The sequence below is a fragment of the Chelonus insularis genome, unplaced genomic scaffold, assembly GCF_013357705.1.
Source record: "Chelonus insularis isolate UGA/USDA-ARS -01 unplaced genomic scaffold, ASM1335770v1 contig_399_pilon, whole genome shotgun sequence".
Classification (NCBI taxonomy): domain Eukaryota; kingdom Metazoa; phylum Arthropoda; class Insecta; order Hymenoptera; family Braconidae; genus Chelonus; species Chelonus insularis.
In genome coordinates, this window is record NW_023276554.1 from 1,348,837 (window position 1) to 1,365,562 (window position 16,726).

The 16,726-nt window shown below is 37.5% G+C and overlaps 1 protein-coding gene across 4 annotated transcripts; it reads right to left on the minus strand.

Annotated features, from left to right (window-relative positions):
* Positions 1 to 4,315: 4,315 nt before the first annotated feature.
* Positions 4,316 to 11,545, minus strand: unc-5. 4 transcript variants are annotated; one of them, XM_035085343.1, is made up of 12 exons: positions 10,931 to 11,545; positions 10,500 to 10,660; positions 9,921 to 10,439; positions 9,514 to 9,807; positions 9,247 to 9,414; positions 9,073 to 9,111; positions 8,753 to 8,917; positions 8,618 to 8,665; positions 8,378 to 8,521; positions 6,379 to 6,915; positions 5,320 to 6,289; positions 4,316 to 5,217 (listed from the first exon to the last, which is right to left on the minus strand). In XM_035085343.1, exons 2-12 carry the CDS (start codon positions 10,576 to 10,578, stop codon positions 5,046 to 5,048), a joined length of 3,135 nt encoding a protein of 1,044 aa, XP_034941234.1. In that variant the 5' UTR covers positions 10,579 to 10,660; positions 10,931 to 11,545; the 3' UTR covers positions 4,316 to 5,045. The 4 variants fall into 4 exon arrangements, with proteins under 4 accessions (XP_034941234.1, XP_034941235.1, XP_034941232.1 ...); XM_035085344.1 differs by lacking the exon at positions 9,073 to 9,111; XM_035085341.1 differs by having other exon boundaries at positions 9,921 to 10,660.
* Positions 11,546 to 16,726: the final 5,181 nt, after the last annotated feature.

Sequence of the window (16,726 nt, forward strand, 5' to 3'; positions counted from 1 at the left end):
TGGATTATGTTATAAATAGATTTTAAATAAATGCTAATCGATGGAATGATAATCAACTCACTTTACAACATTTTAATTTATCATTATTTTTATTTATTTAATCATTTATTATGAATACCAGTAACTGGAATAATGTTAAATGTGATTTCAAAAAATTAACGTTTAATAATGTTCTGTCAACCTCACTAACATCAATCTTAATAATATCAAGCTTTTTATTTAACTTTAATTCGTCATGTTCCGGTTTTTATAGAAATATGAGAAACATGTTTTGCCTACAAAAACAGTGTTAATGAGGTGTGAATACAGCCGTTAACTAGATTATTTTTCGACATATGTGTTTAATAATAAAAAAAATATATACATTAAAAAATCATTTAATGAGAAAATAATTTTATTTTAAAGAAATAAAATTTATTCATTTATGACTTAATAAAAATAAAATCATCCATAAAAAGATTATTTCCATAATATTAGAGTTGATGTATTCATTGATATATATTTATCTAAGGCCTTTATACACAAAATTTATTATTCTATTTTCCAAGTGAAAATACGAGAATGGGTCGTAGACTACTGGTGGGTGTCCAGAAACTGGTGGCTTTATCTTCTTAATTGTATATAAGATAAAAGAGACCTAGTTGTCGATTATTAAAAGCTGAAAAAATTGAAGTTTAATGTTTTATTCAACCGGAAGTCAGAGGATAGGAATTAATGGAAAACAATTATCTCCTTAAATTTATTCACAAATACTAGAAAAAAAAAAAATGTTAAAATAACACAGAAAAGTATATATAATAAATAATTTGCATAAGTATTCATAACTGTATAAAAGTATATAAAAAAAAGAAACAAAGTATGAATTTAAACAATTGGGTAATAAATAAATATTTAAACTTTGATTTCCCAAGTTTAAATACCATTGATAAGCAAGTTTTTCATTTTAAAAAGAATGAAAGACAAGAGTTATGCCACTAGAGACGAAATGAATAAAAAATGAGATGGAAAAATGGTTAGAAGGTAAATATAGAGAAAAAGGAAAATGTATCAAAAGAAAAGTTAAGTGTTGTTGACTACTGCAGCAGAGACACAATCGATAATTGAGCCTTTCACTTGATATAAATGATAATAGGAACTAGTCGTATTATATGGAATAGTGACAATTTACATTAGAGTATTAGTTGGACAGTTTAATATAATGTTATAATGGACACTGAAGAAGTGATATATATATATAAATGTTTAAGTTAGACGACAGTGCACCCTCGTATTCCTGTGAAATGCAATTTCCGCTATTTTTACATTGAAAAGCTTGATGGTCTATCGTCGCGGCACGTTCCTCAAATATCTCCCTACCTACTTGAACTCATTATATAGGATACAGTGGGAACGGGGGCGGTGATGTGGCCACGTCACACGCATTCTCTTTCATGCCCGTGTTCTTGTACTCTCGTCACACTTTATCTAAGCTCATTTCTCTGTACACACCCGCCAACGCCAAGCCGCGATTTCAGCAAAAATAGCCAAAGAATCAACTTAAAATAAGTGTTTGCTTTATGGACATAAGTAAACAAACAGAGCCTAATAACATGATTGATATAAGCTACATGGATGGCGACAATTTGACGTGGGTTCAAAATATATATACAGTAATTGCAGCAAAAAAACATTCGCCACAGAGGGAATATTAAGAAGACAGAAGGCGCTAGGTTATACTTGAAGAAAAACGGAAGTGAAACGTTACATCTGGTTTAAGAGGAGCAGACTGTACTCTTAGGAGTTATATTTACCTACTACTCGACTACTCCAGCACTGAAAGCTTCCAAAAGTCCTCATGAATGCCTTGCCGGCGCGATAAACGTCATGCATCGACGACGGATTTACATGCTTGCTACATTTATCACCAAACGCCTCTATCTGTCGACTCCTTCCTCCTTCGTCTCCTTTATATGCGAATACCATAATTCTTGTTGGTATGATATGCGTCACCATCATCACTGCGCATCCGTCTCGGCTCACTAGATCTTACTATGCGCCAACCACGAATCATTAACCACACGGTGGGCCAAGAGCCCTCAACATTGGACCCTCTTTTCTCTCTCACTCGACGTTCTTTCTTCCCTCGGATTCCTCCTCTTTGTTTCGCTGTCTTTTCCCCTCTTCCCATTCTTTTTTCTTTTGATATCTGACTTTTTCACTTGACTCACAATCCGCGCGACGACGTGATGCTCTTGCAAGCACGTTCTCTCGGCGATTCATCCTCCACCCACCCACTACTTTCATTCGCTCTGTCTTTTTCTCTACCCGGCAGAGTCACGTCAAGGAATCGCAGTTTAATGGCTCGAGGACAATGACGCTGGGATCGCACGACGGAAGAAGCCAAGGAGCCGGAATTTAGGGGACTCGAACTTTTCCGCGAGTAAAAGTCAACCCTCCGGGGATGAGTCATGGGGATAGAGCAGACGAGGTATATAGTGGTATACGTCCGGTCTAGCCCCTAACGATTTATATGCTCATCTTCCTTTCATCGATGATCTGGCAACTTAACGTATTGGATATAAATGAAACATCACGTCAGCAAACTTGTAACTGTTTTTTCTCCCTTTGTGAAACTCGAACTCACCAATATATCTACATGTATTATATACTACATCATCGTGCAGAACAGAAGAGCACGCGACGAATGTTTTTCATCTTTTAACATACTGCAGTACTTATAATTGAAAGAAAAACAAAGATTTAAAAGAACAAAAAAGCAAATACGAATTCTCTTGAAAAGATTTCGTCGATAAATTAAGAAACATCCTAGTTAGTGTGTACTACTTGTGACCACAGTCTGTCGTTCTTGCTGCTGCTTTCTTAAGATGTACAAAACCGGTTTTCATCTCAGCCCCGTGACTCCACCGCGCTTTGTTTACTGCGACCACCAGGATCGTCGGTCGCCGCGTTGTCCTGCACTGTGTACATATACCACACAAAACCGCGACTCTCCTGTAGATAGTCAATAAAGTAAATTTGGAGCGAGCTCTTGTAAGGCTTGTAAGATTAAACGATTATGTATTCGTTGTTAGTTACATCAGCTTTGGCTGGTGAAAAAAAAAATAATAAAAATAACTATTAAAAAACGTGAAACACTTGGTCTCATCTATACCATACAATTATAGCAAATTTAATTAATTGGGGCATAGGACAATCAAACCAATTACGAAACCAATCAACGATCGGAAGCTGTGGCGCCGGGGCTTTTTTCTCGGATGACAAAGTCTCTTAATTACAGAGAGAGGGCGGCCATACGAAGCTCCTGGAAATTAGTGCGACACAGTTGCTTTTACGTTGATGGTTATTTCAGGCTCTTCACTACACCTTCGTGTGCAGTAGATTCTGTATACTGGTTTATTTACCATTTATCCGTCATGTACCTTGTTGGCCAATTTCATGTAGAAATAACACATGACATCAAGTGAGACAGTTGCGGAGAGCGGATGAGCCATGAAAAGCTCAAGATTTCGTAGTACGTATGCAAGATATCGCCATCAAAAGCAGACAGAGCATTGGTGGACGTCGTTGAAAAGTAACCGCTAGTGAGAGCTATTTTTATGAGTCTTTCAACTTGACGACTGTAGTAACACGTTGAAACACTTGAACAACACTCCAACACTCGAGCGCATTCCGGTACGTACGTCTATTCCATGCGTGGCTGCTTCTTCAACGACTTTAGTCCCCAATTCTCTGTCTTCTCCGTCGGCACTCATTTAGAAAACTCAAATAAATAATTTCATCTCGAGTGTACTTTTGAGTATACAAGAATATTTTATTCATCCAAAGTAACAAATATACAATTCTTTCAAATAAATGCGCCGACATTTCAGGCCTTAAGAATCCCAATACAAAAATTGTTGTCTATTTTTATTTTTATCAATCCTTCAACTCCTGCGCTTTTAATATTTCTACCTCTTACTTTCATCTCATCCATTGGCAGTGTTTTTTATGAAAATAAAGTATAAACATGGTTTTTTTTTCAATTAATTTAATTTTTATTTTTCTTTCGTTTAATTATTATAACAATTAAATAGTTAATACTTTTAATTATTTTTTTTTTATCATATACATATAAAAACATTGATAAAAAATTTTTAATGTATAAAAATTTAATATTAAAAATTTATAAAATTTAAAAAGAGTAAAAAAATGACGCAAGTGCTAAAGGATTGATAGTATAATTGTTTATATAGAGAACACAAATTCAATAAAAAAAGATGAATTAATGAATGATCGGTGGGTAAAAAAAAAAGATAAAGGACGAATAGTGATTTGGCACAATCCGTTTTTTTAAAACGGAACACACTGAGTTATATAAATGACTGGCCATTTGTCTTCAGTCTGCATTAATGTTAATATCTTTATCTTTTATTGTATGTACATATAATATATATCCATCTAAACGTATATATTTTTTTCTCTCTATTAAAATTAATGCATTACAATTAGAATTATTAATTCATTTTTTATTTATGTACTACAAAAATGTTGTTGGTATCGTTGCGATTTTCTTCGTTTTCTTTTTTTTTTTAATTTTAATTAATTATTTTAGTTTCATTTTATTTATTTGAATTTATTTATTTATTTTTTTTTAATATAACTCTACGTAAATTCGATGGGTGAGTTTATTTACAGAAGGGGGAATAGGAATTGAAGGAGGAGAAAGATGGGCAAGAGATCGAAGTACGTGCGGCTGACACACACGCATTTTTAAGGCAAATGTTTCGATAGAGCCCATCAGAATTTTTTAATTCCATTTGGCACGTGTTATCTCACACGAGTTTTATTTATTTATTTGTTTTATTTTATTTCATTTCTCACTCCTATCACTTTAATTTTTTTTTTTTGTTATTAATATTTTTAAAATTTATTTTCTACTTTTAATCGCTCTGTGTTAATTGGTACGGTGCGAACAATAACTATCTATCGGAATGCACCAACTGTTCTAGATTATTGTAACAAATAAAAAAAAAATTAGAACAATCGTCTTATGATGGTTTTAGAGCTTAGAGCCATGCTCCCAATTGAGCTTCAAGGATTGTAGCTGCATCAGTTCTTCCCATCGCTCGCAGATGGTTAAGAAGATCTGTCACCGCACTTGCTTCTCGATGTCTAGCTTCCCAGAGATCCAATATGTGCTCAGTAGGACTGGCTTTAGTGGCAAAGTAATTAATGTATCTACAAAAAAAAGAAGAAAGAAAAAAAAATATTGCTGGTTATTTGAAAGTAAAAGAAAATAAATTGAAGATTGAAAATGCTGGGAAAAAAATGCAAACCAACCTGTCAACTTGTAATCTTTGAGCCAACATTCTCCAGTCATTACCAAGCGCGTTTGGTGGATCGAGACACTGACAAAGTTGTTTCCTAAGAGACCTTGTGAAGCGGAATGGGCCTCGGGCTGACGAATCCGTAGATGTCAAATTGTTGGCACCTACACTACTCACAACAGTGACTTCCCTGAGTGGTCTTGTGACGCTTCCTGAGAAAACCCGTTGCTTTACAACATCATAGACGATCCTGAAGACTTGCCGTTGGGCATCGCTTGTACGTCCTTGACAGACCTGTAGCTTATAGCTTTTAGTTGCAACAGAGTCAAAGCTCTCATCTAAAGTGAAAGCAACATGGCTCGAATTACTCGGACAATTCCAAATATCGCCGAAGGCTATCTCCTGATGTTCTGTGGGTGATTTACTTTGCCACTCGTTGCCGACTTGTTCCAGACTCACCCAGAGATTCTCGCCACTATCTCGGAACAGAAGAGGACGTGGTTTGTCAAGAAGATAACCTCGCATCTGTGACTCACGATCCACGATAATCTTCATAGCAGCCTTAGTGTCTTCTATTACATAGACTCGAACACAATATTGACTTGCAAAGAGCACAACTCTTAGTCTTTTAGAAGCTATCGTATCGTCGGCACTTCGGCCCACCAGGACGTAACTGCGCAGCTGTTCGGTTACGATAAAAGCTTCAGAGTGATCGAGCTGAGTGAAAAGTGGTGTATTGATTGTTTCACTACCAAGAGTCAACACTTTAGTCCACGTGATTAAATGTTTGAGTTCATTGCTCGACTCCATAACTTTGTCTTCTGTTGTCATAGGCGGTAGGTCATCCGATGCCCAAACACTAAGTTCCCACGTGCCAGCTGGATGTAGCATAGCAGCATGTTCAAACTGCAGGATCACTGGTTTATCGAAGGTTACAGAGGGAGGTCCACAATAAATGGCCGCTGACAGTTGAGTCATGCCCTCTGAATAGAAATTAACATAATAATCGAAAGATTTATTTATCGAATGACAGTCGACATGGATGATAATTGGAATTAAAAGATACACTCACCAGGTAGTCGTGGTCTGTATCTATCGTCACAAAGAACTGTTAGATCAAGTTGCCGTCGGCCCTGGCTCTTGGATATCGCCCCCTCTGGCACTGATAACGATATCCCAGAATCCGGAAGGACGAGAAGTGCACCCCGTGCGTTGACCGCGGCTCGAGCTACGTTGCCAGCTTGCTCCAACTTAGCGAGTCTCACGCGCTCTGAAGCAACGTTGTACGTCGTCGTCGTGGAATCGGAGGATGGATAGGAGGAGCTAGCGATGCTCGTACCGCTGTTTTCACTGCCGGAATAAATTTGCTTGTCGCCGCAGGACTCCTGGCTGAGAGCGCTTGGACTGGGCGATGACACTGACGGTGATGGTTGTGTAAGCGCGATCGAGAGATGGGGCACATCGTAATGGTGCTCAGAGAGTGAGCGTGACAGAGAGTGTTTAGGATCGAAGGGATACTCGTAGGAGGCCTGGACTGTTGTCCCTGCGGTTAGATCCGGCTGGAGACACATTTTCTTATCGTGTTCTGGAAAGTACTCTGGCTGAAAATCTTCAAGTGTAAACACGTACCAGATTATTTTTAGAAGTGAATATATTATTCTCTTGTGTGGCAGATAAAAAAAACGTCCAGGCATTTATATGTATATTACATTGACTCGAGTGTATGTGTATGTACAAAAGGGATACACTAGGGGAGTAGTGAAATCAACTTTTAAACTTTGACGATTCAAATAAAATACTTTCTAATAGACAATTTACCAATATAAAGTGACACGTAATAATAAACTTTCAATTGCTACAGATACAAATCAACCGTCCATCGTGATATCAATACCCCATGTTATGCATTTAAATTCGTTGAATATACCCGCACTGCTTATAATCAAGTTATAAAATGTTTTTTTTTATTCTTTGTTATTTCAGTGCTTGAATTGAAAATCATCATCGTCATTATTATTATTATTATTCTCATCATTATTATACTAGCGTTTAATAGGATCAATAAAAAAAATCGGATTTGTAGAAATTTTAATTTTGTGGTTTTATAAAGATTCCATATATTAAGTGATACCCGATCGTTAAAATCTCATTCTGGACAGAATACATAAATTACATGATCCATAAAAACAACGATTATATAGAAATAAAATTAGAATTCGATGCAGGAAATTTTTTGAACATGATTTTTCTTTAGTATCTTATTTTTAATGAAGCCCAGGCTTATATGGGTTAAATATACTAAAAATAAAATGCTCTCCTAAAAATTTCTCTTTACCTCTCAGGACACATCTGCATTTTAAAAAGATAACCAGATAATCTTTTTTTTTTTTTTTCAAGAAAAAATTCCTCAAGTATATCTTTCTCTCATCAGTACCTTAAATTTATTTTTTCCAGTAAAAATGAAAAATAAATTATTTACAGACATTTATTTTGAATTAACAGTGCATCTTTTTTTCTTTCTCTCTCTCTTGAATGATAAATCGCTTAAAAGGATATTAAAAAATCGTTACATTCAAACATTTAGATATCATAATGATAATACATGAAAGCTTAACAAAGATTGAAAAAATAATAATTGACTTCTGAGAAATGTGTTAAAGTGCTACCGCAAATTTACCTTAATGAATTTTATTAAATGAAATAAAATGTTGAATATGCGTCAAATGGTCTTTGAAAATTTAATGGATTTAAAAAAACAAAAAAAAAAAAAGAACGATAAAGATCTTTAATAATATAGTAAAAATAATTTAAATTGAAATAATGATCCGAATAAAAGGCAGTAAATTTCTTTTATACCTTTTGACTTTCTTTGAGTGAGTAAAATTACTAGTATAACCACAGAATTATAGTTTTTATCTTTGAGTTATTTTTTTTCGTTGGTATTGTTAGAATAGTTTGTAGAAGTTGATAAAGAACTAAATGGCAAAATTCACTTGACCCCGTCTCGCTTGTGATATTGAAAAAGGTTTTTAAGTATACATGTATGTATTAATATGAATAGTGGCATTTACCTGCATTACGTGCCATGGAGTATAGAGCGTGGTCGCGGCCTTTTCGTCGAACAAGCCTGATTAAAAGAAGTGCAAGTCCACCGCCAAAAGCGCAGGCGAGTGCGAGTCCCACATAAAGCGCCACGTCCATTCGCCGATTAGCCGCTATAGAATAACGTATAATCCAAAGACTTATTCATAAAATACTTTTTTTCTTTTTATTATTCACATGAGAAATAATTTGAAATATTCATAACTCACCTTTCTGCGTGGTGGTGAATTGTACGCCACCCATTTTCGCTCGATCCACTGCATTACAAGGCAAATTATTCTTTTGATTCACGATCAATTGTCGTCAATGTCAGAGTTTACAGTTGTCGTTAATAAAGAACTCACCAGTACACAGACCCCCCGTACAATTGACGACAGCGGTGTCCCTTCCTTGACAATGACGACCACCATGACTTGGAGGGGGTTCATCGCAGGTCCTTGTTCGAGTATGAGTGCAGTCGCTCCCGCAGACCGACCAAGCAGACCATCTGGACCATCCACCGTCTACCGCTACATGGGATTAACGTTAATAGACTCTGAGTAAATAAATTTTTTTCTTCTATTCTTCTAAAGTATCGTACATAAGTACTTTAATACGGATTATCCGGCAACTACCACAATCATCTATATAGACGAGTTGTCTTCAAACTACAACTATGACTCACCTGTCTCGTCGATTATAACTTGTCCCTGCGAGACACGGTCTGTCTCGAGGCAAGCGTGCAAAGCATAATATACAGAATCAACACATAAGGGGGATAATTCTATTGAGAATAGGGTAGGCGTATAGTTACCCAAAACCTTCGAGTATGAAATTATTGAGTGACAGATATACTCACCGGGACAAGCGGAATTACAATCCATTTTTTGGACAGCAGGACCTAAACACGGTTGACCATCGTTGATCGGTGCTGGATTGGTACACGTTCGTGTACGTTTCTGACCACCTTTAGCACACCGTGAATGACACTCAGACCATGCAGACCAAGCAGACCAGCCGCCATTAACTGTAGAATCAAGTACAAAGAGAGTTGAAAGGGAGACCACAATAAACGGTCATGTTACACTACAACAACTAAGAGTAGGAAAATAATAATGTGACTGACCGTAAACCGTGATGCTTGCTGGTGAACTCAGTCGTTTAGCCGCGATATTCTCCGCAACGCAGGTATAATTGGCTTGATGAGTGATTTTAGCCTGACCCAAGAGAAGATGACCCTCGCTTGAAACTAAAAGTGCGGCGTCGGCATCTGAACCACTGGTGCTGATGGGCGATCCATTTCGAAGCCAGTAAACTCGCGGTGAAGGCACCCCAGTAGGTGGTATACATCGGAGTTCCGCGCTTTGGCCAGCTTCAACCGATACTGAATACGGTGGGGACTCGAATTGCTTTTTTAAATCTACATAAATATCAAATTAATTGATTAAAAATAATGGGTTGGAAAGAAAAAATTGTTTTCTCTCGATGAGAGTTTTGAGAGAAGATTGAATTACGTGGAACGTAGGTACACACAGGCTACGTCAATGATTGCAGGCTGGCTTTTGATGGAACCGGAACCGGACCAAGCGACGCATTCACATTTGTATTTGTCCTTGCCAAAGTACTCCTCAATATGATCCCGAGTGATGTTGAGTTCAGAGTCGACGATTCTCGTACCAGTTTGGGGATCAACAAAGTCTGTTTGATGAGAATCTTCAGCTCTCTGGCCATTACAACGGAAATAGAGTTGAAGAGCGTGGGCAGCTCTACATTTTAATGTTGCTGGTTTGTTTTTAACGACGAAGGCATCTAGAGGTTCCATTAAGAAGACAGGCAGATGACCGCCTGTTTCAGAGATTAGCTCAGTATCTCCAGCATTGCTGCTACTCCCGCCGCCGCCGCCGCCTGGTATCGTAGCCAGAGGCGGATCGTCTTCCCCTAACAAATACGACTCATCATTTGTTTCTCCTTCTTCGTCTTCATCCTCGTGATCCTCATCAGTCGGCATCATTCCTGATGCCGCAACAGCAACCGCTGCATTTGACTCTGCAACTGGAGAATCCAGTTGAGTCAGCATTCTCTCATCAATTAATGCTTTCTGCAGCAGCTTACCATCATCCGTCGCAAAGGCTACGGCACTCAGCAGCGAGCCTATGCAAAACATCAAAAGCACCAAAGACTCTGACCTCATCGCGCCCAATGGCCGCGTTATCCCTCCACTTTCATCTCATGCATTCCTCATCAATTCCATCCACAAAGCAGTCTGATATCACCTGTAAGGACGAAAAACTTATGGAAACAGAGTTTTGCCGCTCTTAGCTGTGTCTTCATTCGCATCACGTGCTTGACAACTTCCTGCGCGACACTCTCGTGTCTCTGTACCGGACAACTATGTATTTTTCTCGATCGTGTTTCCACTGTGGCTGATGGCACGCAGTGAATGCGAACGAGTTATTTATTTTGTTATTTTTACGCCAATTTTGTGCTACGTTTGTCAATTTAACCACGTACCACCGCGAGCTAATGTTTTGATTTGTACTTACCTAGACGAGATAACGAGGTTGTTTAGCTGCAATATTATCCATCAAGTGTAAGCGGCACTTACAGATACACACTGCCACACTACTATTATTGCACCGTAAAACGAAACAGTTTGTAACATTTCATTATTTTTCTCAAACCAACAACCATGTAATATTATTAATACCAAGTTGTAGAAAACAGTAATGAAATTGTTGTTTAAAAGATAATCACAGAAATTTGATGTATTACAATTAATCAAAAAATTCCACACATTTTTCATTCTTCACTGTACAGTTACCCTCAACTTGCTCTCTTCTTTTTTTTTCGTACTTTTATATAACTTTTTATCTTCTATAAATTCTTAAAAAAAAAAAACGTCCTTTTCTCCCTCAAAACAAAACCACGTAATAAATTGATACTTTTTAAAAACAATCAATCATGATACAAACACAAAAGTATGATTTAACAATAGTTTTAAAAGCCGCAACAAATTTTAAAGATGAAGCGTGAAATAAAATAGTGAAAGAGATGCAGGGAAACGCGAGTGGTTCATGGCGACCGACTGAGCTCTCGCGGTGCTCAAACCTCTTGAAGCACCGACGTTATAAACTAACGCTTGTTCGAGGCAGCCTTCGTCTCTGGCAGCGGACGAATGCCGGTGGCTTGGAGCTTGGCTCGTTGGGTCTCCGGCTTCAGGCTACGGCGATGGTGGTGGTAAAGCGCTCATGTGAAGGCAAGCGGGTGGGGAAGTGAAGAGGAAGAAAGGGCAACCGTGGGATGAAACAGGGACGGCGGCGGCGGCGCCGGAACGATGGGTCGGTGCAGAGAGCTAACAACGGCATTCGGCACAGCCTCCGCACAGAGCTACGTCTCATGCTGCGCCAAATATTTTCATCTTCTTCTTCATCTCCACTTCTCTTCGTTCATCACGAGCAAGGGAACATCTTAGTACATGCCGCGAATTACTCTTGACAAATTATTATATATTCATGATCTGATTACTTGGCCTGCTGTTGCAAACTGTTGCTAACTGCAACTAAGTAATCTGTAGCGAGATTTCAACTCTAGATCACATTCTAGATGATGACTAGACGACCATCAAGAGGCTGAGTTGAAGAAGAGAACTAAAAAGAAGTCAAGGAATAGACGAAGAAAAAGAAGAGTTTTAAATAGTACTCCTGATGAGTTTGGTTGTTAAAATAAAAATAAAAAAAAAGTACTCCAGGGGGAAGTATGAAAGTATGCATACCAATATAGCCGATACTCTTGGGGGAAACAGGCAAGTAGAGACACGCCCTCTCGAGAGTGGAGACAATTAAGGTCTTTATGGACCATCCGGAGTGGCAGAGCCACCAAGTTGCCTCTGCCGCAAAGGAGTTGGCGGCATTCAAGCGACAAGCGACGAGTACTGGCAGTGAAAGGACGAGAGGAAATTGCTTGAAATGACGCATAGACCACGTGTTTGTAGTCATTTGACCGGTATGCGAGTCGATAAGTGGTACGGATAGCAGTTTACAACAGAAAATAGAGAGAGATACTAGTTAAACTATACCCTTGGACACACAGATACCGTGTTGCAGATCCCCGGTGGTAGTATAAGAGAAGTCGTCTAAGATAAATGTGTAGTAAAGCGTCGAGAAAAGACGAAGAATAGAAATCTAGAGAGAATGAAAGTACGCGAGATATATGAGTTGGAGAGTGGACAAAGGATCGTTGCCACGGTAGTCAAGGAAAAAGTATTAGGGAGAGAACTCGCGCGCGCGCGAAACGACCGTGTGGTTCGATTGAAAAAGAGGGACGATTGAGTCTACGAGGGATTGGCTCTGCCAGATGAGACTACTCTCATCTCGCAGGATCTTTAAGTAGCTGAAGAAAAAGCTCATCCCCAAAATCCAAAGACTTGTCTTTTAGTTTAGGAGGGTTGTCATCCGCATATATGAGTCAGACATGGAAAATACACTCGCTCGGATTGCTTGTACAAAGCCTCTTCACGCGTCTTATCTGCACCGATACGAATCTGATGAAAATGCGAGATGGAATAGTCGAGATTGACACTATAACATGAGGGTTTCAATTGCCCCCATGCACTACTATTTGCTGAGATTTATATTTCTCAGATATATTTATTTTACTTCTTTCAGGTCAAAAAAATCATTCCAAGTCTATTAATTAAAAGAGAGAAGCTCCAGCCGTCCTCTGCTGCTGCTGCTACTGCTTCTGCTAGGTATCGGGGGCATTTTTTATTCTCTACATCCGGCAGCAGTTCTAGCGCAGTGGTTCGGGTTTAATATTTCACATCCCCGCTCTTCCGAGAGGTATATAGTCCCGAGGAAATAGAACACAGCCGTAGTATACACACATCAACCCTTAGCGATATGCTCGGTGCTATGATGCTTTCTAGAAAGACAACCACGTCATCCTAAAGGGTTGCTATTTCATCCACACACACTTCGTATCAATATCCGCTCGATTATTCAATAGCTATATTATTCATGTTATACTGCGACTAAAGTTTATTATCGTTCTCCAGCTACGTATCGCCACGTCACACGATAGAACAGGAATTGAGGAAAGAGCTGATGTACATCAAGAATGAAAGCCATGTATTAGCATCATTATAATTTAGATAATGATGAGGTTGTGTGGGAACAAAAATATCTAACACACTTCATTCATATTTCTTCCTTCAACTTTTAGAAGATTTAATCATATGCTGTTTTGTAATTACGCTTAATTGTTTCAATTGATTTTTAATCGCAATAGAGACTTGAAAATCTTAAACTATTATTACGATTAATGAATTAAATTCTTTTTAATCAGTTAATAACACTCTTTAACTCATTTTTATATTAGATTTGATTCTTTAATGAACATCATTTTCTCCTTATTATTATAATAAGAATAATTGAACCTCTAGTTTGAAATATTCATGCGATTATTTACTTGATCAATAATTTAGAAAAAGTCAATAATTATAATTATGTTTAAACTAAAAATAATCACATTTAACTTTGGTGTATTCGGGAGGTAAATGTAATTTATAATTTGATGAAATTCATTGCAGTCATTCGTTTTCTCTTAACAATATTTTTGTGCTCTAGTACTATTATGTTTGAGTGAAATACATTAAATTTTACACGGATTAAATACAACAGATGTATACTAATGTTAATTTTACGCTGCTATCAAATATAAATTAAATCGAATTCAACAATTTGTACGTATGAAGTACTTATTATATCATTTCATATTTAATTGATTTCGGTATAATTCATTAAACTTTATTATTAGAATCGTTTTCATTAAATTGTATTTAAAAATTAATTTCCCATACTATTACTTCAACTAGATAATGCATTAATTACATGAGAGATAAAAAAAAAAAAAATGTAATACAAGTTTTTATCAAGTTTTCTTCATAAATAATATTTTTTCGTCATGCCTGCGCGGAAAGTTCACTTTTCCATTGGAGAGGGGTTGAACTTTCCACTCAGGTATGACGAAAAATTATATTCAGCCCTAAGGAGGACAATTAGACAAGCTTAAACCACGTGTTTACCCCCCTCGCCTTCGGCTCGGGTTGTAATTTTACACGTGGTTTGAGCTAGTCTACTTTTCCTCCCTAGGTGTGAAATATACTATTTGCTCTTTTTGGAAAACCCAACAGGAAGATTCTTTGTTTCACGACCCTTAAATCATGTCAGTTCTTTATTTCTCTACTATTTAATCATTTATCATTGAATGATAAAGATATAAAGAATCGAGGAAATCAAGGGTAAGGAAATAGTAGATCATTCTATTCAATTCTTTCCTCTTTAATATAAAAATAAGTCAATAAAAATTAGTCCAACAAATAATAAATAAATTTATTTGAAAAAAAAAAAAAATACTCAATTAAAAAATTCCATGAAACGAACGAAAAAAAAAGATGAAATTCATGAATCTTTTTTTTTCCTCGTATTTTTGAAGCGTGAGCTAATAAGCACTTTTTATTAGCGTATTCGTCATCAGGGGTCATGAACCCTAGCCCATCGCATTAAAGAAACATTTTGCTATTGACCAGCGTAAAATGTCGGAGTTTTGTTTCTCGACTAAAGTGAGTGGTATCTATTGAAATAATTAGAATCAGAAATGAGACATTAGTTTTTGTTATTGATCCAACGGATAATATGGTACGTGAGAGTAGTAATAGAAGAACAAAGTTAAAAATGAGAGTTGTAAAATATAAGCGGGTACATGGTAAAAATAGTCGATTAAGAGGAATAAATTGCAACGTAGGTAGATTATCCTGCACGTTGGCGCGAAAACTCGATTACCACGAGCACTACGGTCGCTCTTGCGTAAGCCATTTAACTCGTGCTCTGTGGTTTCCAAGAGTATTGGATGTGCACACTGACACTAAATCTACCCCTCAGGGAGATCTCCATTTGAGATTTATGAACAGGTTCAACGGTTACCGGCTGTCACAACGCAAGAAATAAATTATCGCGTCATAATTAATTTATTCGAAATTTATTCAGAATTATTCAATCGTAGCTTTCTCGTGTTGTATGAGTTTGTAGCTATTATCTGCTAAGTATTTAACTAACAGTGTTTGTCGTCCGGCTTGTTTGAACTGGATCCGCGAGTACTGTGAGTAGGTTTGTCGCTATTGGTTCTCCCTATCGCAACGTAGGACAAAGACCCATTGTTCTACTTTGCTCGTGGGGTGCAATGTGATATCAGAGAGGCTTTCCAATGAGCCTATGCAATTTGTCTACAGGCACGTTATCGCACGCGCTATTTTTTTGTCACCTGATTGAACAGCTACAGCTACACGTATGTCGATTATATGGCAAAACGTGTCCACTAGAGCGTACAAAATGCAATACGATGTGTCGCGTTAACGGTATATTGAATGTCAGCTGGACCTGACACCAACAGCGGCCTCTTGGCGCCATCGACATTCACTATTCTGTCCTCTTCGTATCCTCCTCCACCACCACCCTCTTCTATCCTCTCTAGTCTCTCATCCTCTTCCTCTTATAATTCCTGCTCCTCATCATCCAACGTCTCTTTACTCATTCCAGAGGATATGTCATTCATTATTCGTCTCAAGAGTTACCCGCGTCAATATTTGCCGCGCTAATTTTATCATTTGTCTTTCACCTTGATGGTTAAAATCTGTCCAGTCGAATAAGACGTGCTATGAGGACATTTACATGCTCCTAATTGCGAACTGGCGGTGACGCGACGTCGTCTATAAGACGCCGGCATCGAAGCACGTGGAGTCAAACGCCGTGATCTTGGTTAGTTCATCCACACGTGTTACATATTTATCATGCGCTTCACGGCTATGGCATTCCTTTGAAGAAACTCACATGAAATTTGTTTAAATTTATCACATTTGCCTCAGTCCAAGACATTTTCGACTGTCATGGAAAAATTAGCAAGATAATAAATTGTCATGACATCGTTGAAAAAAAAAAATTAACTCATGGAATAAAAAATTACGACATTCTTTCAATCGATCCTTCGTGTATCTCATTATAGACAAAGCGATGAACTAAATAGTTTTACAACCTTGAAGTAGACAAACCACTATACTCAGACACTCCAAAGTAGAAAAGAGTGAATACCATTTTCGAAGACATTACCATGAGACATTCAGTCAAGAATAAATTAGAATGCGCATGTATAATATATACATTTGAACAGTTTCCAAGATCCCAATCGAACTTTGAATTATCGTAACTGGTCATGACGTGACTGGAATTATAGATCCCTGAAATGAAGAGATACAATCCAACTTGTCTAACTTGGGGTAATTCTCAAAA

Excerpts from the sequence above, each read along its gene's own strand:
- unc-5 (XM_035085341.1), bottom strand. The coding sequence starts at position 10,578 with ATGAGGTCAGAGTCTTTGGTGCTTTTGATGTTTTGCATAGGCTCGCTG. Across the intron at positions 8,918-9,072 it reads AGTTATAATCGACGAGACAG|CGGTAGACGGTGGATGGTCC; the intron begins GTGAGTCATAGT and ends AATCCCATGTAG. Across the intron at positions 8,522-8,617 it reads ATTCACCACCACGCAGAAAG|CGGCTAATCGGCGAATGGAC; the intron begins GTGAGTTATGAA and ends GTTATTCTATAG.